The 23,615-nt window shown below is 43.1% G+C and overlaps 1 protein-coding gene across 1 annotated transcript in view; it reads right to left on the reverse strand.

Annotated features, from left to right (window-relative positions):
• Positions 1–22,514, reverse strand: part of exd1 (exonuclease 3'-5' domain containing 1) — a 48,850-nt gene extending 26,336 nt beyond the window's left edge. The window contains exons 1-13 of the mRNA XM_036541493.1: positions 22,391–22,514; positions 22,043–22,111; positions 21,408–21,441; positions 20,639–20,721; positions 20,260–20,333; positions 19,756–19,842; positions 18,986–19,090; positions 18,795–18,875; positions 18,550–18,693; positions 18,009–18,200; positions 16,905–17,489; positions 14,426–14,584; positions 13,199–13,266 (exon numbers count right to left, since the gene is read on the reverse strand). Coding sequence (XP_036397386.1) covers positions 13,199–13,266; positions 14,426–14,584; positions 16,905–17,489; positions 18,009–18,200; positions 18,550–18,693; positions 18,795–18,875; positions 18,986–19,090; positions 19,756–19,842; positions 20,260–20,333; positions 20,639–20,721; positions 21,408–21,441; positions 22,043–22,111; positions 22,391–22,514 — 1,805 coding nt within the window. The remainder of the gene's footprint in view (positions 1–13,198; positions 13,267–14,425; positions 14,585–16,904; positions 17,490–18,008; positions 18,201–18,549; positions 18,694–18,794; positions 18,876–18,985; positions 19,091–19,755; positions 19,843–20,259; positions 20,334–20,638; positions 20,722–21,407; positions 21,442–22,042; positions 22,112–22,390) is intronic.
• Between the last annotated feature and the right edge of the window lie 1,101 nt (positions 22,515–23,615).

The following is a 23,615-nucleotide window of genomic DNA, read 5'->3' on the forward strand; positions in this document are numbered from 1 at the left end:
TGCCACGGTTTCCATTAGCGAGGGCCTGCTGGTCTGTGCTCTCCAGCCTTTGTTCCTGCACGAGGCAGGCTGGCCTCTCCCATCCTCTCCAGCCCCACACTAAGCATACGTGGATGGCTCGCCCACTTTAATGTGCTCATGACATCTACAGAAGCAAGTGGGTTTGCTCTTGTCTTCGATTGCTTTTAGAGGACCAAGGGGAAACTGTTCACTTTTTCTCCTCCCTACCCTTTTTTCACCCTTTCAGCCTTACAATATGCAGCTGTCATTTAAGTGTCATTTAAGTACAGCTCATTGCTTATAGATTCTAAAACAGACTCTATTATAAATACTATGACTGTTAAATATGATCCTAATGTGATCCTAAATGTGCGCTCTGTGATAATTCCCTTGTTAGTGTTTACAGACAGTGACCTGGGTCAAAGTGTTGCTGTATTTACCTGTGAAGGCTTAAGAATTGAGCCCTGAGCAGACCACACAGATATGGAAGACAATCCTGGTTTGAGGTCTTTTTGAAGGTTTAGAATGGGAGAACCAAGCAAAGCCCAGATGAGCATCTTTGTCTGCCTACTATGGAGAGTGATGTGACCCACAGGCTTGTGAAAAGTGCTCAGTTGGTTCCCTGAGTGAAGGAACGTGGGTCCTTCCCTCTGCTTGTCCTGTATTTTGCTGGAAAGCTGTGCCATGTAGTCCTGAAGATGCTACTTTCCTTATTTGGATGACACACCTGATACATTAAGGTACCTTTATATCATGTACTTTTGCAGATTATAAGGAGGTATTTCCATATGTATGGATTTTGATATCCACACTCATAACCAGGGCTTGGGCAGAAACGCCCTTTAAAATGGGACGCTACATGCTGGCTGCACAGACTGCTGCTGGGTTATTTCTGCACCGGTGTGGCAGAGAGTGATTTATCCCCTGTCCACACAGAGCGAGTGCTCCACAGGCCTACCCCTCTCCCTGCTGCCCTCTCTGCGTCTGTTAGCTCACCTGTTATTCAATATGTGCTCACCAATCTCTGATCTAGGCAGCTGCTCGCAATATGGCAACTTACTGCTGGTGCCTGTTGGTCCAAAGGTGTCAGTGTGCCCCATAAGGTTTAAAAATGATTGTGGGAGCAGAAACAGGCGTGCTTTGCTCATATGTCAGGTAATGTGTCATGTCATGACAGGACAGAATTTAATTTCCGATAACTGGGTTACTTTGGTCACCCTTCCAGATACACCAGCCTCTGTTTTGGTAACTGTTTTAGGGGAATCCTTGCACATTTTTTTGTTTCTGCTTATCACATGGCCAAAATTACAACAGTCCACAATGTAAACACTGTAATAACCCAAAATGAGTCACTTCTGTCTTCATTTTTTTCCACGAGCTGTTGAATAGATTTGCAGAAAGATTCAGAGATTCAGCTTTGGGATGACTCTGTGCTGTTCACCTGAGGCAGGTCAACAGAGGTGAACACGGCACGATGGTCTCACCAAATTATCATTCATGTGGAAAACAGATTGCAGCCTTTAAAATTGTCCTTTATTCTGGGAAGTGATCAAAGCTTTCCGCTTCCTTGCTGCGAAAAAAATAACAAACCTTTGTTTGATGCACAGAGCACATCAACATGTTCCATCGTAATGTAAACACACAGACCCGTGAAAGAAGCTATAAAAAGTATATAATAGCAGAAATGTACAGGGAACGTCTGGTAAGTTAGTCTCCCGTGTTTTGTCTAGATTTATGAGGGACAATTGCATAGAAAGTAAAAACGGAGATAATTCTATGTTCAGGCTGTTCTAAAAACCATCATGGATGGTAATGTGGCACAGAGAATCTGGGCTTGGGGCCACAAAGTTGCAGATTCACTTCCGAAGTAGGGCACTACCACTGTAATCTAAGCAAGGTACCTAACCTGAATTGATTCAGTACTGCACCTATCCTAGCTGTGCAAATGGATAATATGTAGAAACAAACATATGCAAGCCATCGTCACATGCAAATAATTTCACGTAAAGTCTGCCATCTTGTCACAGCTTGAGAAACCTTGCTGTTGAGTGAGAAAGACAGATTCATCCAAACCTTGGCAAAGACACCGGGAACATTAACGCACGGCCTTTTGTTCTGGAACAGGGATTGCACATATAGAACACATCACATTGTCATGGCCAATAATAATGGAACTATCGCTCCCCTCGATTCTCATTTCCTGTTACACGGATGCTCATTATGTCTCTGGACAGCGGAGTGCACGTGTGTGGTCGTCCCGGTGGTGCCGTGATCATTGCATAATTTTGGCCCTGTCCTTCATCCACCGAGGCCCCCGGTGGTGGGGCGGAGCGGGGTGGGGCCGTCCGGCGCTGCGGTGCTGTCCCACCCGGGCCGCAGATGCCAGGCGAGCTGGGGGGCCCCCCGCACCATCCAACCTGTTAGGCTGCTGTTTAATATGCAAATGGAGGAGATGTTATCATTTGTGCTCATTACTTCGAGTGCCTTGCACCATCTGTCGCCATCGGCATCGCAAATATTCATCCCCAAGATTAATAATTTATTAGGAATTCTGTCCGCATTCGGTGAGGTGTGTGTGTGTGCGCGCACATGTGTGTGTGTGTGTGGGTGTGCATGTGTTGGGGGGGGGGGGGGGGGTAATAGTAAAATCAAACACAATTTTCAGCACACTGCACAGGATTCGAATCACAATAATGCAGAGTCACAATAATATGGACCATTAGTGAAAGCAGCAGTAATGTAACATTCAGTTCTGCAGGCAAAGAATGACACGGCTCAGGCACAGGAAGTGTCATTGTCACCCAGTGCTGGCTCCTCCCTTGGGTCTGGAGCCCCATTGTTCAGTGCATGAATACATGCAGAAAATCTCCATCACTCACTCTCTCAAAGCCACAAGTCCCTGTAACATGACAAAGGGGACATTTGTCACAGCAGCGAGAACAAGCCAGCACAATGCCGACTTTGGAAGTGGGGGTCATATTCAAAGTGCATGCATGTTGATGGACATGATTTTGCATTTCCTCTCATTATTGAGGTTGGCCATGGCGAACAGGGCTTTCACACCAGCAGGTGATTTTTGACGGGTTAAGAAAGGATGCATTCCATTAAAGATGGTGATGTATTCCACACCCCCCTGCTGTCACCATGCACCATTCTGCCTGCTATATTTGGTTTGATATTTGTCACATCACTAGTTTTTTTTGGTAGTTGACATCAGTACTCATGGACCAGTCCATGGATTTGCCTTGAATTCACTTGCATTATGGAAGTCTGGTATCACCATATAAAGTGAAAATAAACAACCTACTATAAAAGGCATGAATTGGCTAGAATAAACTGTGTCTTGCATCAACTTTGTGACAAAATATGGAGGCCAGGTTTTGGCATTGCAAATATATTACCATTAAAATCAACATTGTATACATTTTCGTAATAGTATAACACAATTTTACAAAAGCTAATTTTGCTACATTGGATTGCATAATTTTGAATCAAAAAATGCTCACTTTATTTGCACAAAAATCCATTCTGGTGAACTAATGTGTAGGAGATCTGATTATATTATTATTGTTGTTGTTGTTCACATATAGCAACAACAATAATGACAGTTGTATAAGACCCGAGGACAGGACTAAATTGACTAAAACACTGGATTTATTTTTTCCTGCCATCTTTAAATTTGTCATAAAAATTAATAAAATCAAATAAACCAGTCTTTAACAGAAACTATCATCTCAAATGGTATGATTTGGTTTTGGTGACAGGAAAACCACACTAGCTCAGTTTTAAGCACTCATTCAGTAACATTGTTCTATAAAGAAACAAGTATAGCCATATATGCAGCTTTAATTCTGTTCAAACAGCTGACATGCTATGATTATCCTTTGAAACTCCCAACAGGCAAAGCTAGACAGACCTCTCTAAAACCAAGACCACACATTAAAAATCACAAAGGAATGTGCTGATTGCGTAAATTTTTCAACCATAGTTATGGGGGAGATCCGAATTGTCAGCTTATGAGGTTCTTAAATAAGGGTAGTATCAAAACCAGACACCCACATCTTATCATGGAAACAGATAATGGTGGACTCCCCCAATGAATGTCACCTCCATAAATCATTTCTGCTTTGACAATGGGATGTTTTCCAGAGCTCTTCCATTTGGAAAAGGAAACCATTTGAAATAGCCCAGCACCGTCTGTTGCAAAATCTGATGCCTGCATGTTTCATAAATCCTCTGGAATTACACTAAAGTTGGCTGCATCTGCATGGTGTGACATAAGGGCTCTGACCAGGGAAATCTGTGCCAGCTTTGCCATGGGTTTCGCCTCCCTCTGTCAGCTTGGACCAGCGCGTGCGGTGCAGTCTGGGTTAAGCCACCGCTTCAAATACTGATGCAAATGTGTCAGTGTTTCATGCCGGTCCAGATATCGCAGCAAAGACCGGACAGCTAAGCGGTCCCGCAGGGGCCCTGAGCAACAGACGGGCCAGCAGGCTGAATCAATGCATAGATGTGGCTGAAGGGGACTGTTTCTGGCAGGTCCCATTTTTCTGCACAAAGCGCATCTACAGGTGTTAGCCACAGATAGGATACCACGTTCTGTAATCTCTCTTCTAAAGAGGGTCTACCTGAAATCTGTGAGAGAGCCTGTGCATCTGAGGATAAAAACAGCACTTAGCCTTGATCTGGTCTGCACAAGAGGAAATCTTTCTGTTGAGCCACTTTGAAGAGCCGCATCAGAAATCATATCTAGGCAAGGAGAAGCAATTTTTTTTCTGGTTTTCATTTTTCATTCTAACCTGAATGTGGACATTGTGATTGCAGTCCTTATGCGTACATGTTGTCAAATCACTTGTGATTCAATGTCTTAATCAATGTCAACCAATGCATGTTTTTAAGGAATGATACAAATTACATGTTGACCAGCACAGCAAGTTCTTCATTCCTAACATTCCTCCAGGTATGAATTTTCCAAGACTGGTTGAACAATAAATCCTTGCAGTGACCGAAATAAATTTTAAGAGCAAAAACACAGGAATGCAAAGGATCCTTCTATGTGAATGTCTTCAAGCTGGAGGACCTCAAGTTCATACATACATACATACGTAACATTTGTCCTATGGCCCCATCTTTCAAGCTGATTTCCATCAAGGAGAAAATGCCACAATAGCAACAGGAATATGACTGGACAGGCTAAGGACAGGCGGCCGATTTGGTGCCACAAGGAAATGCAAAGAGCAGGTAGATTAGATATGAGAAAGGAAGAGGGAAACTGATGCACAGCATTATAAAATGGCCCACCTCATGACTCAAGATGGCATGTGATGGTTGCATTGCTCTGGACCGCTGCAGGTTGTTGCTGGTAAGTGCAAGCAAAAGCTGTTTCCTCTTAAACAACATGAAAGGTGTTTGAAATTTAAGAATTTCAGCTAGCTACACTGCCAGAAAATACAAATTCAGAAATGGAACACTTAACTAATTCAATTCATGCTATCCCAGAAAGATATGTTTTGAAGATTAGTAAAATACATTGTCCTCAGGTTTGCTGACAGTGTGTAGCCTCAGTTGAAAATTGCATACTGCCCCCTCAAAAGAAAATGAATGAAAGACATATAAGTAATCAATGAATTCAATGAAATCAATGAAAAGAGAAATCCTATGAGATTTTAAATGTGATTTTAAATGCAGTGTGAAATGAACTGAATGATGAAATGAATTTAAATGAAGTGTGTAATGAATGGGTGGAGAAAACTACTTACTGCACTACTCCTTGAATAATAACACAGGTCACAATAAGTAGGTATTTACACTTTTGAATATAATGAAGATTACGTTTTCTGTATGGGTACACTGATCTACATTATTTAATTGAATGCATTTGTACTTTAATTACAGTACAAATAGTCAACTGGACTAGATTAGTGGATAGCGGGTCATTGGTATATTGGTTTTGTGCAAATGATTATACTAGTTTACATGATCTTACGTCTTAAAGATACACATCCATCTAGAACCATCCCTCAAGGACTGGAGGTCTCTGCTGATATAATATCTGATTAGATCCCAGGAATGTCAGCCAGCCAGTAGTATATCCTTTCAGTCTTGTGTCTTGATTGCTGGCCTTGTGATATACAGAGCCAAAGTACCACCCTCCTGTCAGGGCTACTTTCAGGGAGGGGAGGTGCATCTGTGGTGTGAAGTTTGGCAGCAGTACGCCTGCATTTCTCACCTTTCTTCTCCCCACCTCCCTCTCTCTCTTTCCATTTTGTCCTTCCCATCCTTCTTGTTCCCTTCCCTCTCTCTTTTACTCCATCACCCCCCTCTCTTGGGATGGATGGATTCCGTGCTCTTCTCCAGGCTCTGTTATGGGACACTTCCCGACCAGGACAGCACACATCCCCCCAGGACGAGCTTTATGCTCCCCTCCTTCCACTCCCCACCCAAATTACACCATGTCCTGCCAGCAGGTCCCCTGCTGTCCCTCCCCTGTGTGGACCTGAGCAGAGAGACCCGTCCCCAGCAGCCTGGGGGGCAGGGGGCTGTTTATTCAGGTACATCCTCCTCCGCATCGGCAGCACTCGCCTCATTAAACTGCTCACCCCCTGACCTGGGATCAGTTCTTTGGCTCAGACACAGGGAAAACAGAGCAAGTGCCTGCCGTGAATGAGCTCAGCAGGTGAATCGCTGCTCTCTGCAATGTTTTTGCCTGGAGAAAGTGCTACAGCATAGCAGGTCTGAAATATCCACAGGCAAATCACCTGTGCTTGAAGAGCATTGATATTTCAGAATATCCATATGCAGAAAAAAGCTGTGTCTAGCATACCTGCGTGTTTTAGCAAAGTTTTGGGTAATGATGACATGAAATACTTTAAATAGGGATGAAGAAAACAAACAGGCCAGTCAAACAGATGTTCCTGGCCACATCTTTGGAGAGGAAGTCACGAGAGAACCTGCACACAGCCATTAACTACGCATGATGTGTACTTCCCATGTCTGTTTTTGTTTTTGCGTCACACTAAACAGTGACTCCTCTCTCCTTCCTTGTTATTTATGTTTCCCTGGAATCCTGGTGACCCTGCTATGTAGCCCGGGAGGCGTTGTTCAGTGTAAAATGAGGAGAGCGCACAGTTACCTCACCACGCATTTATTCTGTGTGTGAGCTGGAGGAGATGGGGAGAAAATCACTCACACTCATTTCCACCTATTATGCCTCCGAGTTTGCCTCTTCCTTTAGATGGCTACTATTGTAAAGCGTTTATGAGCTTGATTGAATGATTTCCTTTTTTCCCAGTCCTTTTTCATGCGGAAGAGCTGCGCGGCAAAGCTTGTCCATTGACTACAACCGAAGTAAATCCCATTTCTGTCTCTTTCACAGTTACATCTGAAGCAGCACCACCCCCATCAACATTAAAGACACCATCTTTCAGTTTTGACCTGGTGCTAACTTGTCCCCATTACTATAAAAGCATTTTCCTTTTATCTTATTACTGTTCAGCAGTTCCCAGCCGCCAGTGGCCCTGCAGTGCAACTGCGGATTGGATTTTTGATTCCTGCTAAATGACCAGACGATGTTGAAACCTGTTCTGGTTCTGCCATCATATCAATGCAATGGGCACATTTTAACTCCCCCCACTCTTGAGTGGCTTAAACTATTAACCTAAATTAGCGGTCAATAATCAAGGGATGACAAGCCTCTCATTTCACTGAGAGCCTTCTGCCCATTCATCGGGGGCAGCCATCCCTCCTCCACCTGACCACTGGCTCCCATGTTGCCGACCAGCATACCTTTACTGGGGCACGCTGAAATATTGATGGCCGTGTTTTGTGTTCATTTTTGCACTACCTGAGCTGGGGGCCTATCCTGGCCGGTAAGGCTTGTTCTCATGTTAAATATTAATTCCCCACTGAATATGACAAGCGCTGTACTGTGGTAGCTAATCTCATTACCCTGGAGAGATCAAGGAGGCTGGACGGGGTCCTTGCAATAGCAGGGCTGTAATTAATAGGTTATGAAAGCAGATGGAAGATGCGGGATATCAGGGTCATTATACAGTCCCCCTGTTTTTCCCCAGCCCCCAACCCTCGGTATCCCCAAAATGCTGCTGGAGGGAAATAGGGCAGGGAGCTATGTATATATGAACTGCAGCAGCACACGTGGTTCATAGAATATTAAACCTGACAAAATGGGAGCTGATTCCTTTGAAGAGGAGCTTCCTGTAACCAGTCCTTTAATCCCCGCAAGCTCCACCTAAACAAACCCCCACAGTCCGCTCCTATGGCTGTAATCTCATCCCCAAATTTAAACCTATCCTTTTAACCTTTTAACTCTCTCTATAGTGCTATCTGTTGAGAGGATCTCTATAGCCCCAGCCTTGTAACCCTCACCCAAGCATGAAGCCTCACACTGTAACCCAAAACCCCAGCCCCGTGAGCTGTGCATTGTCGCTGGACCTGCAATCTCACCTTTCAATGTCAATACACACCCCCCCCCCCCCCCAAAAAAAAAAAAATTATAATGCTTACTCCTTATCTAATCCATATCTAATAAGTGTAACCCTCTTAATATCCCCGATGCTGGGTATAATATGTGATATTGAGTATTTCCATAAGAATCCAATGAGTACACTACATGACAAAACAATGAACAATATTTGAACCATTCATATTCATGTATTACAAATAATAAAGAGAACTACACAATTTTTTACAGTATTACATGGCAATTTACAGCCTAAGCCCATTATTTTCAATAATCAGATAGTATGTTTGACTACAATGAGCATACCAATGGCTATACTATTTTTCATATTTACATTAATTTTGGTCAATCTATCAAGATAGAGGATCAAGTAAACATACAGCACTAATGTATATTCATCGCAAAACGTGGCTGAAGGCAGCTGATCCTACCTGAGAATCCTTTAAAAACCTCAGAGTCAAAAGTGAACATTGACTGATATTGATCTTGTTGAAAAAAGTGAACTCTTGACTGCTTTGAATTGAGCAGGCAAACAAGCAAACATTTTTGGCAGATTTATGGCAGATGATATCCTTTCACATTTCCTACTGAGTTTCTACAAGTATAGTATCATTGGTTACGTGACCTATTTTAAAACTACTATAGAGCTACACATAAAAAGTTATAACATTGTATTCCAAAGATGACATGAAATCATTTTCCCAGTGATGTTAAGAGTCAGTCTAATATTGAAACCAAATCCAACTAGCATGGGATTTTGGGGGAAAATCATGACATTAAGAGTGTTGTGATATTCACCAAGGTACTGTAAACTGCGTTCATATATTTTCATTATAAAAGTAGAATACTTACCAAATACCCGATTACTATTACTATGGCTATGAACTCCAATGTCCATTTAGCCATTGAGATGGCTGACAGAGATGGGGTAGATTCCCCTTCATGCAGGTAATTCCTTTGACTCTCCTTTGACTGTTAACTTCTCATGGTCAGTGAATTTGTTGATGTTCTTGTAAAGCTCCTTTCTGGTTCATTTCAGCCCAAATAAAAGCTCTTGTTCACTGTATTATGTGAGTTGCTATAAGAATATAAGAACATAACGATGAGAACAGGCCATTCGGCACAACTAAGTTCACCATTTCATCATCCAAAACTGCATCAAGTCTGGACTTGAACACAGCAAGGGTCTCTGCCTCAACTACATGACCTGGCAACCAATTCCATGTATTGATAACTCTTTGTGTAAAATAATACTTCCTTGTATCAGTGCGGAACTTACTCTTAACTAGTTTCGTTTTATGTCCCCTTGTTCTACAGACTGAACTCACCCTAAAAAATGTATTGTAGTTAACCAAATTGAAAAACCTCTATTAAATCACCCCTAAGCCTCATCTTGCTAAGTCTAAATAGGGTAAGTAACTTATGGCTTTCCTCATAGCTGTTATATTTCATGCTAGGAACTAATTTAGTTGCCCCTCTTTGCAATTTTTTCAAGAACTTCAATATCTTATAGTGCAGTGCCCAGAACTGCACACAGTATTCCAAGTGAGGTCTGACTAAAGCATTGTATAATTTCAATATAAACTCCTTAGATTATTAATTAATATAAACTCCTTAGATTTACAAAGATTTACAATACTTTTGAGCTTGGGTCAAATATTACTCCCAAGTCTTTTTCAAATTGAACACATTCTAGTCGTCCCCCCCCCCTCCTCCATGAAGTAGTCTTGTCTAAGGTTCTTATTTCCCACATGCAAGACTTTACATTTAGTTAAACTGAATGCCGTCTGCCAGGTATCAGCCCACTTTTGGATGCTGTTTAGGTCTTCTTGTATTACGTTAGTATGATTCTATACTGTTGGCTAGACCCCCTAGTTTTGTATCATCTGCAATTTTTACTATTTTACTACTAACCTCTGCATCAAGATCATTTATGTATATAAGGAATAACAAAGGCCCCAACACCGATCCCTGCGGGACTCCACTTCGTACAGGACCCTGCTCTGATACAATTCCTCCCACAGTTACAGTCTGCTTTCTACTAGACAACCAACTTCGAACCCACTCAGTGATAGCTCCTGTAATTCCTGCAGATTTCATTTTCAATATGTGCCTCTCATGCGGTTCTTAGTCAAATGCCTTTTGATAACATGACTTCAATTGAAAAAATACAATTTCACTTGTCATTACTAATACAGAGGTAAATGTAAGGTGTATACATGTATGTCTTTAATTTTGTGTATGTATGTAGCCTGCTGTAAAAATCCTCCTTGAGCTTACAGAGATTGCTTCATCAATAGCGGTAACTGGAAGAAGCTCCTCAGTTTAGCAATTTTTCTTAGAAATGCTTGGAAGCATTCCCTGCATTATCTTTTCAAAGGATAACACCCCACACATTGATGCAAGAATTGCCACAGGGTTGTCTGGTGTTGCAACAAGTGTTGGCTGTTGTGTTGTGGAAAGCAGAAAAAAAAAATCAAATCAAAATATGGAAGCTGCTATCCCTTTTCCACAAAAGTGTAAATCCAGGATTTGTTCTCTTTTGTGTAGTTATATGTCTATTATATGTTGTTATAGTAGTGACTATAATGTATATCCATCTACAGCATATGCCCTTTTTACAAACTCTGAAGAAACGGCATGAGGTACATTACAGGACTAGATATGGTTGTTAAGTTGTATGTTTTTATATGTAGGGCCAAATGAAGGTTTTAATATTTTCAGTTTTCTGTTTTTCTAGTTTCTTAATTTCCATTTTCTGAGTTTTACATCACATTTTCTGTTTTCATTATAAAAGTGCCCAAAATTTCTTTTTAATAAATTACAGTAAGAATATATATCATTTTCATTTTATTTTTTTTATTAAAGTGCTTAAACTGAGAAAAGAACAATTCATATTAACAATGGAATCACAATCTGATCTAAATGAAATACCATTTTATTGTATTGTAATGCATTGTATCCATTCATCCCTGTAGTCTTAAACATCTATATTTAGATCATTTTATGCAGAATTTGCAGAACAGTACCCCCCATTTGCATTTTGTTACTAGCTAGTTTGCTACATAACTGTGCATATAAATTTAACATCTCAAGTTGAGGACCCGTGTTTCACTTCTGTAACTGGTATTTACATGTTTATGGCATTTTGTAGACAGAATCACCAGTGATTTATCAAATTCCACGATAAAACCCAGATTCATTAAATCTGTTTTTTTTTTCTACATAGCAGAATACATTTTTCCTTATATGCATTAAAGTGCTAAAAATGGCCGTGTAGTTATATGTCTTCATATTTTACAGGGCTAGAAATGGTTGGGCCTGCTCAGTAGAACTACCTGATAGTAGAGACATATACAGCACAAACATATGAGTCACTCAAACAGGAATGAGATGGATAAAATCATCAGATAGACTAACATGGCTATTTTTCACACTACAAGTCCCACAGTGCACTGCAGTAAAGTAAGAGGCAATTAGAGGATAGCTTCACTGATGTCCAAAAAGCAGCTCATTGTTGCCTAGCAAGTAACAGGGTGCCTGAGAGCTGAAGGATGAGGAACAGCAACAAACCCACACCTACTACAGTGGAACAAAGCCAATTTTGCCGATGAGCCATTCAGCCAAACTGCCATGTAACTTTATGCATCTTCTTATATGGAAAAGATGATTGCTAACTTTTACAGCATAAAGAGGAAAAAAAAATTATTATATTGTTATTATACTGTTATTGCCAAACCAGGACTGGAAGAACAAGAAATCTGTTTAAGAAACAAAGCAATACAAGACAAAACTCTAATGGAACAGAAGGAAGACAACCATGAAACTGACAACAGAACTGGTACAGAACCGTACAAAGGTCACAGCAGAAATCACAACTCAACAGATGTGTTGCAATACAAAAACAATAGTGAAAGCCTAATATATGCACAGATAAAAAGTTTTTGTTTTCTTATGCTTCAGAGTATAAGAATGAGAAAAATATGACTCACACAGCAATGTGTACATGTGGTATGTATGTATGCATGTGTATGTGTGTGACCACGTTTATGCATAAACCTGTGTTTATGTTTTTACATGGCTGTTGATTTACATAGATATTGCATTACTATGGAAACGTTTGCAGGTAAATCTTCGCATCCCTGTCTATTTCACACACTTTCTTCCTCTAAATGGTACCTGGCACTTACACACCTATTCACCCTAAACATACAGGGAGAAGGAAAAAAGGCATGATGACTGTTGACCCCTAGTGGTCGGAGGAGGAACTGTAACGCGTCCTCACTGCACGCAGAGAACCAACAATCAAACTGACGATGTTATTGCAGCATGAAGGGAGGCGAATAATGAATTGTACAGCCGGTGATGTCGACGTTTAATCTGCCTTGCTAAACCACAAGAGAGTGGACAACAAAGACGCGGGTGGATGTGCGCTCTCCTCCTGTCGTCCCCTCCCGCGCGACACGATTTCCTGTCAAACACCCAGCAGCGGGGTTGTAAACAGCCCGCCGAGGCTGCCGGATTACCGGGCGCGGAGGAGGGAGCCAAACACCCCGCGGCCTCATCAAAGACCCGGCGGCGCAATCATCCCTGATTGACTCTTTGTGTGTCCCAAACACGAGGGGGGGACGGCATCATCAGGTGCTTTGCCGTTCGCGGGCTGCGAGATAAGAGGGGCAAGTGCTCTTGAAGACGCGGTGGACAGCGTGTGGAGATTACCTGTCCTCCGCCATCAGCGAGCTCCCCTGATTATTGGGGAAATGGTGCGCGGCCGGGGCTTTAGTCGGCTGAAGAGCGCACAGGCCCGCGCGATACAATCAGCAGAGCCAGCGCTGGCTTTTTTTTTCGCCCACTCCTCCTCGCGCTCAATCAGTCTAACAACTCAGTAGCCCGGGAGAAGGTGAAACACATGCCCAGGCCAGCTCAAGTGTGAATATTGATGATGGTCTTGGCATAAATATGCTGAAGAGGGAAAACCAGTGAACTGGATGGCAATTGACACTACTAATAAGGGAGGGGAGGGAGGGGGGGGGACATGTAAATCATCCCTTCTCTTTAATTAATAATTCATAATGTTCCATTAATTATGAACCAATCTGTAACCTAACACGCATCAAGTATGCTCCTGGTTGCTTAGGAACGGTGACCCATTTTAAATGCCACCCTGCACACTCCATTGTTGCTGGTAACCGTATCCATCCCCCCCGCCCCCCACCCCCCTCACCGCTGCCAAGGGTGTGAGGCTCCTGGTATTGTCGTAGAAAGTAAATAAACTGGGACCATATAATAGCATTTGTTTTGGGTTTGATCACAAAGGGTAAACAAGCTCGGCTGATTAATAATGCAGCCGCACTCGTGTGGAGAATCCACTGCGGTTTGATGAATTCCGCTACCAGCGCACCATGCATATTCTGACAGACACCGAGAAATTTGGGTGTACGTTTGTTGAAACCAATACCCCAGTCTTTTTTTGTTGAAGCCAACACCCCAGACGTTTTGCTGTTTCATAGCCCGTTACAGTCTTACTGCCATGAGGGAGCACTTTTAAACTGACATCAACAGTGAAAAGCTGAAAAGAAGTGTTTGCTCGGTGAGAATTATCATTTGTGTGTGTCCCCAGTCTTGGGATATCCGGGATTGGGCATCTCCTTTTAATGACGTGCCCTTGTTTCTTTGGTGGTCGTCCTGATCTGCTTTTTGACGGTCAGGCACGTAGGCCTCTGAATCGACTCTGAGGAGAATCACAGTCATCAAGCTAAAATAACACTGATGTCCTCCGTCCAGGAAACAACACAGACATCATCAAAAAGTAAACACAGCCCACAGTTTTAGAATCTGTTTATGACATAGCGCTACCTTTCCGACACACTTTAAAAATAACCTTTAAATTTAAAAAAAAGTAGGTATCTGGAGCGCTTCCTGCAGCAGTATAAAAGGGTCAGCTACCTTCCCACAGAAGGACACACACGACGTGAGTTTATAGGGCTGGAGGAGGTAGGAAGCCCTGACTACCGTGTGACCAGCCTTCAGTTCCTTCCTCGCCAGCCTGAGAAACAGGAAGTGGAACTCATTATGCATTATTGTGACTGACAGGAAATGCAAGGTCTTCAAGAAGAGAGCCACTCAGAATCAGTCAACAGGGGTCCCGCTGAGCCACCATGCTCCTGCAGCCTCTTCCTCCTCTGTGTAGCGTTGATACAGGGGATTGGACGTGGCAGCAGATAAGACAGAAAAAGACAACAGCATTGATTCATGTCTCCCTGGTCGCCCCATTCCTCTGTTCGTGTGTGTGGAAAAATACTGACTAGCAAAAGCAGTCCTTCACGGCTAGCGGGGTTGGTGGTGACACATCTGCGACTCGCGGGTGCGAGGAAACTGGGAGTGTGACACGCAGTGGACCACGATGTGCAGTGTATACCGGGTCTCGCTCTGCTGAGAGAGCTGGCTCACTGGGCCCTGGAGAACATCCCTTTTTATGTCTGTCCCTCCTGTCTCTATCCACTGTGCTTGCGTTGCCCGAGAGTTTCCATTATCAGACCCGACTCCTGTGTTTCTGCTACAACAGTTCAATCATGCAAGGATGTCTTATGATGTTTACGGGGTGGGCAGATTCATGTTATTGAGACCATCTTGTGAGGATATGATATGTTTATGGGGTGGGGAGAAGCTTATCAAAAAAGCTGGCATCACAAATGAGAAATGAGGCCTCGTAACTCCTCGCTGGTCCACTTATGGGAAGTGAGGAGGTGCCAGCTGCTATGAGCAAGCCTGCTTTGTGCAAAGCTCCCTCTCAGTTCATTAAAACCCCACTTTATCTGTTTCATGCTTTCAATTAATGCCCTTGGCAGGGGCCCAAACCTCTATATGAAGATAACCATGGTGATAAGACATGATGAATGCGCTACCCATTTCTCCCCTAGACCTAACCATGTGTTTTTCCGTTCGCTCCGATCCCAAAAAGCCTGAGTGGTACGTCCAACAGTGCCCGGTCTGTGCTTCTGGTACTCTGTTGTGTTAACTTAATTCAGGAAAACGATAGAGGAAATTGATAACACCAAGACCTGCTTCCTCTGTGTTGAGCGTGGTGAGCGTTGAGCTGCGGGACCATCGTAACCTGGAAGATGCGAGATAACCAGGTCCTGCAGACTGGCATCATTAGCAGTCGCGTCGAAGGCGACACCGACGTCGTAAAGCCCATGTGTAATAGTTTTCCAGTCATTTGTCAACATGACAGCCTCCCCTTTCCAGAGGCGGACATGTTATCTTTAAATTAGCGCTGAAAATCCATCAGTCTTGTTCTTTCAACTTCAATTACCTCACCTAGCAACCAACAAGCTCCAAGTAAATTAGTCATACATATTCTGACTCAAAGAGTCTGTAATGGGTTTGTCGGGTACTTTGAAAAGCCTTCTGTGATAACATCAGCGGTAGCAGATCTGTGAGAACAACATCATGGTGCTAACATTTTTATTAAATAGTCATAAGCTCGGCTGGTATAAAAATCTCTAACTTAGGCTCTTAACCACTTAATTGCTGCAAGTCCATCTCAGCTTGACGACATCACCCTCTTATATTTCCTGAAATGCATACAGTGAATTTAGAACTGTTTTAAGAGGGGTCTGGCGTGCTTTGATCAGAATGGAGGTCCTGTGTGTTTTCTTATTCCTGGGTTTTAGTACTGCTGGACTGAGAGCTTACCAGTAATATATGCTGAGGATCTCATTACCAAGTTAAATTACAGCACTTTACACAGGTCCCAAAAGCACAATTATCCACACATATCATATGGAATAGAAAAGAGGGACTGAAAACATGAAATGAGATGTGAAAATTATTGTAATTTATAAATGTTTGGAAGGGATACTCAAAAGCATTGTGAATAAATGGAATGAAACCTGCATTAACAAGGTAAAAAGGGACCAATATAAGCAGATGTGCATTCATGGCAAATTAATTTTTCTAGCTGCTGTAACTACCTCATTATGTGATTTGCTGCATGTAGTTGCCTTTACACAAACAATAATTTTCAAGTAACCTCTTTAACAAACTTGAATAAAAGAATGTGAAAATCCCAAATACACTCTTTTGCTAATTACTTGGCATTGGTCCATGAACCACAACAAAATAATGGCAGGTTAAATATTTATGCTCTACTGCCACCTGGTGGACAATCTGAACACACACTTCACAAAACAGATGCCGCTTTCCTCTATTTGTAGTGGGCTGAACACAAGAAACGAATCATCAAAAAATCTGTATTTTTAAATGATCACAGTAAATCTGGCAGTATATCACTGACAGGTCAAGGAAACACTGGGGGTCTCTGGAGCAACAGGCCCCTCCCGAAGGAGATGATATTTTTGGGCAAGGTTCCTGTGGGTGTTGCCCCCGCTTCAAGGGCTGCCCCTGCCCCCCTGCTCCAGACCACTGGGACCTCTGGGAAAGGCGGGGCTGGGCCTGGAGGTGCCTCTGCCATCCTCCCCACTGGCTGGGGCTTGCCAGCTCCAGGAAGCTCTCTGGAGATATGCGACGGTATCTGGAGACACAGGCCTCTTCCTGCAGAGGGGCGGGCGGCAAGAGCGGGCGTGCCCTCTGTCTGCAGCCCTCGCCCCCTCCCAGTCACCTTCTCCACATCCAGCTCCAGAATCTGCACCGGTCTGCATTCTGCCGCCACAGCCGCGGGGTCCGCTCGTGAGGCCGTCTGCTCGGGGGTCTGGGTCACCCCCGGGCTTCCTGTTAGGCGATCGCTACCACTTTCCGAGTGGCTGATGTTGCCATCGCCGTGGCCCTCTCCGGGCTCGGGCAGCCCGATCGGCGTTCCCGGGTGATCTGGTGGGGTCTGGGGGGCGCCGTCCTCGCTCGGCCCCTCGGCAGGTGGCGCAGGCCTGGGGCTGAAGCGCACCAGCAGCCCATCCTCGGTCACGGGGTACGTCTCCCTGGCCCACTGCCGCCGCTCCCGCCTCATCCTCTCCAGCTCCCGCAGCTCGGAGGGAAGCTCCAGACCGCTGCTCTGCACAGAGGGTTCAGAGTAGCAGTGCGTGCTATTGCTTGCAGAACTCAAATTCAACAAAAGTTACCACCATAGCCTCACTGAAATAATCACAGCGCAGCATGTAAATTGGGAGGAATTGCCAAGGTTAAAATAAGTCTGTACCATGCTGACTTTCTACTGATACTTTATTCATTGGACATATGTGAAACAATGACAACAAAGGAAAGCAATAATGGGCTAAATTCTGAAATGATGGAAAATTTTCAACCTTGTCTGTCGCTGTGATGGATTTATGCACACAGGTGCAAGCCATGCTTCCAGAAATGCAGTGGAAGTCAGGGGTCATCATGTTCCTCCGAGCATGACAACCCCTCAAACGGGGATTCATCCCCTTTACAACAACCGCCATCATGCTGAGTTACCCATGGCTCATTTGGTTTGAGGAAAACATGGCAGTTTGAATTTGAGATATTTAAATGATATGTGAATGTCTTTCTTTCAGGTTGCAGGTGTGCAGAGTGCAGAGGCATGTCTCACCGTGCCGATGGGTTGCATGCGGACAGGCTCCTCCTGGCTCTGGCCCAGGTAGGAGTCCACCCGACCGGTGTAGTCAGACATGAGAGTGTCCAGCAGCACCAGCCGCAGGGGCTGCAGGTAGATCACTGACAGGGCCATCACCTTCAGCAGGGAGGCCGGGCAGGGACGCACGTACCACACCTTACTGTCCTCCTGCGGGCACGGTCACACCAACATGTGGTAATGCAAACATCAATACACACATGTACACACACACGCGTGCACACACACGCAAACACACACACACACACACACACACAAATACATACACACACACACACACACACACACACACATGCGTACACACGCACACATACACACACACACACGTACACACAAAAATATAAACATTCACACATGTACACACACGCACATGCATGTGAATACACAATAATGCAAAAATACAGATATGTACACACACAAAATGCAAATATTCACACATGCAGACACCCAAAAACACAAACATACACACACACATATGACAGCCCCATTGCATCCCTACCTCGGTGAGCTGGTCCTTGACCTTCAGAGAGGCCAGGCACGAGGGGGCCATCTTCAGGTGGAGGCCCACCACCTCATGCAGGGTGCTGACTCGATCTGGGAGAAAGCCTCCCGTCTCCACGTAAAAGTGCATGACGTCTGCTACCTGGGGCGGGGAGGGGTGGACACAGGCACAGAGCCTGCTCAGGGAGCCTGAATTCAGCTAGTTTGCAACAGCAGGGTTCCCCCATCCCTCCCTATTGGTACCTGAGTATCAAAGACGTTAGCGAGCTTCACCCCGTACTGAGTCCACAAACATCCGGCTAGGCCACGACAATCATGGGCAACCTGCAAGAGAAAGCAAAATAAAAGATACCAGTCAATTTCCCCCATACTTCCCTGTACTTACAGCTGAGAGAAACAAAATGTGATAAAGAATTCCAGCTTGTATTACTCACCTTTAATACTTGGTTACTTTCCAGAATCATTGACAACCCATTCTTAAAGGCCTTGGCTCCCAGCAACAGGATGTCAAACAAGTACACCCTGGCCTTAGTGGCAATCTGTACAGCAACACATGCCATGAGCTTTCTTTTACTATCATTATTTACGTGTTTAGCAGACATCCTTATACAGCATTGCTGACATACTTTACATTGAGACAATTCAGGTGGAGTACCTTATTCACATGTACACTATGCCACGCCACTCTGCAATTTATATTTTTTATAAGAATTTAAGTCCTAGTCAAGAGATACTTTACGTGACTCCACATTTTCAAAAACCACGTTACTAATTTTTCAAGCTCCAAGAAGTTTCAGAGTGACAAAACAATTTCTAAAGGGCAAAGGTAGCACAAAGGGGAAAGTCAACACAAAATACAACTAGCCTTATAGTATAGGATGGCTCCCAAAGCTAAGCTCAAATGCAACAATTAAATTACAGTATATGTCACTGCCTCACTGTGTCCATACCAGAATCATGGAGCTTAAGTGACTTGGAGGTGAATCCATAGGTAGGTGCCTAAGCACATGGACTTAGTAGGTACCATAGCATAAGAGCATAATACCCTAGCAGAGAAGAAACATCCAAGCAACACAACAGAAAGCTGGATGACCGAGCAGCATGGAGAAAGTCACAAGGTGAAATTGTAGGTGGAGGGGGTATGTGTGGAGAGCACCACTGCCTATGAATTGCCCACTTAGTGTGGACAGCCAGTCATATTCACCTGCAGCCAGCACAGCCTTTCATGCTGGAAGACTCCAACTCCATCGGCCCCTATTCCAACCACCTGCTGCTTGCGGATCTGCATCACCTGAGAAGACAGGGGACACCGCATAACCCCTACAGAGAGGTGCAGCCTGGGTACAAAGACCCCACTTCTATTCATGTGAGAAGAAAAGCCAGCGATGTTGGAACCCAGAAGCATTCTGTGAAGTTTATGGGAGGGAGCAAAACCCTCAGGCCCAAGGTGGGTGACTTCATGTCTCCAAGTCTGAGTGAATTCAGGAGTTGTGCACAGTCCTGGGAACCAGATTGTGGGTGCGCCCTTTGTTTATTTGGTATTACTTCCTATTTGATTCTGTTCTACACACTGGAAGCTTTATGGCTTCCTTTTTCCCAGGACAGCTTAATAGCGCACATGAGAGGGAGTGAACTTGACCGGTCTGATCCACTCTGGTACACGGTCAATCACTGACACCCACGTGGCTGAAATGTACAGGCAACTCACAGCAGGACCAAACTTCTCATGAAACTCGTCGATGACCACAAAGTCTATGTACTCGCTGTCATCGCTGTCATCATCTGGGGGGAAAAAATTATATATATTTCTTAGAAACAGAACTACTCAACTTTCTAAAGTGTCACTATGGTGTGGTGAATGGTTTCACTAAAGGCAGTGTCACTTTCAAAAGGTAGTTTTTTCTGACTCAATGACAAATTGTTTGATTTTAAGCAGATTTAAGTGTTACTTGACTGGCTTCAGACAGAATATTTACAGGGATAGTGCAGTGAGGGGGCGGCCTCTTCCTAATAATGCTGAAGTTCTATTGTGCTGAGAACGTTCGAGCATGTTACAGCAACTGCTCTAGAATCTACAGCAGGCTTACCCAGCTTTATGCTCTTCCTGTAGGGCTGAAACTCCGCCATGGTCAACTGACCTTCAGTGCTATGGTCACAGTCCGCATTGCTTCTGCAACAAAAATGAGCATTTACAACAGGTCACGCAATTATTTTGCGTTATTAAAAACAACAAAACAGCAGTAGTGACCTGCTTCAGACAAGGTTCACAAAAAAACTAAAGAATTTTATCATCATACTCTACTACAGCTACACAATGAAGCTACACTGGTGAAATAGTAGCAATAAGCTGTTTAACTATGTAGTATTCAGATGGTATTTTTTAATTCTCTTTCAGTTTACTTACTTCTGTTATGTACATACTCTTCTACTGTGTACAGCAACAGCCCCAACTATATGGATTTATCGAGTTATGCATTTGCTTTTATTTATTTATTTATTTTTTGACACTGTCACTCTTCCTCAAAATTGTGCTCCAGGTTAGTAAATTTGTCAGCTGTATGTTCTAGAAGTAGGCAGACAACCAGCAAATTCAAAAGAAAATCCTTCTTATTTCAGAAAGCTCTTGGTAGTTTTAAAAATTCACAGGGCTTATATTCAACCTATTGGGATGTCAAGTTATAGGTTGTCAGGGCACACCTCTTACCTATGTAACATCCTATTTATTGCATATTATGGTTTGTGATTCCAAAGGTAAACTGACAGTCTGATAGTCCTTGCCACTGATAGTCCCTGACAAGGACTATCAGTGGGTTTCTATCAGAATTGCCATGGGTTTATGACTTATACAGTACATACCCTTGCTCACTTTTTGTGGCATTTGGGGATTCCACTGAAACAGAAACATATGAAATGAGTACAAATTACATTTTACTAAGCATTTTACTAAGCTGTGGACCTGGTAGAACAAACAATTACAACAAGCTACCTTTTCTGTTTAGTTTTTTACATAGCTTCTCATTTTTTAGACACACATATGTAAGATATGTAACATGAATGCACTAGGGCACACTACCCACTTTAATATGACACTGATTCTTACCACACATCTTGTGTTCAACAAACATGACAATGTTTTAGGACACCTAGGTAGGGCCAAAAATATAAACAACGTAATAACATGCAGTCTAAATTTTGCCATCATTTGAACAGCCGCAGAATCTTAGACGGCCACGACAGAGTCGCCCCTATTTCATTCGGAAGGGCGCGTTAGAGAAACATGGCAAACGATTTGAAACCAGCTGTGTAGCTAAACTAGTCTTGTGTAACTGTTACATAATACACTTCATATTTAAGACTCAAATATGTTTATTATTTTTGCATAACTATGGACCTTAGTTTGTTTTAATTCTATTTACCCTATTCCAGTTTCTTGCAGCTAGCTCGCTACATAGTTTTGCTGTGTAATGATGCCAAATAGCAAGGCACCTTACCATTCAGGATTTCATAACCAAAGAACAGTTTCCTTCCCTGTAATTTCCTTCCATTTTTGACATCAATAACTGAAGAAGAAACAACAAACAAGCGTTACTTGGCAATTCAAGATAACTACATCTGCAAATACCTTTCAAAAGAACAGTAGATGGTGAGGCAGATCGTAAGATAAATAGGCAGTTAATTATGCTAGCTAACTTAGTTAAATAATCAGAAAACAAGGTATGGTTTGCTCAAAGACATAGTTATTCTTATCTCACCTTTTGGAATTCACACTAGACACCGAAACCGTAACAGTCTTGCTAACTGGCTGACTAATGCCAAAATGACTGAATAAATTGGCTCACCGTCCTCCAAAAGCAGTGTTTTTTGGAGGTTGATGTGTTGAACAGTGCCAACGTAAACCGCATTCTTGAGGGTTATTTGTATACGCTTGTTCTTGAAACTTTCTAAGAACTGGTGATCGTCCATTTTTTCTTTAAGTTATAAAATGTTCAATTGACAGTTGTGACAGTGATTATTTTAATATTTCCATCCGACAAGTCGTGGAAGTTTCTGCACGAACTGAGAGCAAGTTGGAAACACCTGTGTCACAACACGTGTCCTTAACAGACCTGTCTCCGACAGACATTTGCTCTGGCTGCGATTAGCGCCCTCAACAGGTATGATCTGATTGGCTGTTTGGACATTCTTATGCATAAAAATCGAAGTGTCAGCGACAGTTTGTGTTCGCATTGTGTGTGAGAGAGAAAAAAAATCAAACTCGTCCTTGTTAACAGTTCTTGTCCAGGTTCATCTGCTACCCATACTACAACGTAACGGATGCAAAAAAAAAAAAAAAACAGAACTGACGAGATGTCCTTTGCACGAAATATCTCATATAAATGGAAATAGGCTCTCCCCCCCGCGCCATCCCGTTGGGATCATTTTTTTTTTAAATACATGAACATAAAAATGCGCAAAATACAACTACACGTGTGGTGTGTGGTTGTAGGATATTTATTATACCCCCCAAAAAATCACCATGCAACCCTTAGACAACAAACGTTTCTGCAACAGTACACAGTAAAGGCATGTGTATTGGCTAGTACATCCAGCTGGCGTCACAAAAAAGTCAAACCCTGCTGCCAGATAATCCAATGCACTTTTGCAAATGAATTAAAAATATCACACTTTCAAGACAAAACTTCTCATCAGAAATCAAGTCATGAAAAAACAATAATATGGCCATAGTGTTAAACCTGTAAATTTTACTCAAGTAGCCTACAGACCTCTGGGAAGCAGGCAGTCACATAACTCCCTACACAGGCAAGAAGAGCTAAATGACTTTAAAAGAAATCCAAGCCAAACAAGTCCACCTGCAGCGCATATCATCTGAGTAACGTCAGGATAGGACCATGCAAATCAGGTTAACACAGAACAGGAAATACAATGTTTATTTTCACAAACTGTAGTTGCATCCTCTTTTGAGTTCTGATTCACTACAAGCAGCTGGGCCTACCCTATCTCCAAGCACAGTTACTCTACCAATTATAACGGGTAAGAAAACATTTTTTCAAGTTTTCTTTTGAG

This window comes from Megalops cyprinoides, chromosome 12 (assembly GCF_013368585.1).
Source record: "Megalops cyprinoides isolate fMegCyp1 chromosome 12, fMegCyp1.pri, whole genome shotgun sequence".
Lineage (NCBI taxonomy): Eukaryota > Metazoa > Chordata > Actinopteri > Elopiformes > Megalopidae > Megalops > Megalops cyprinoides.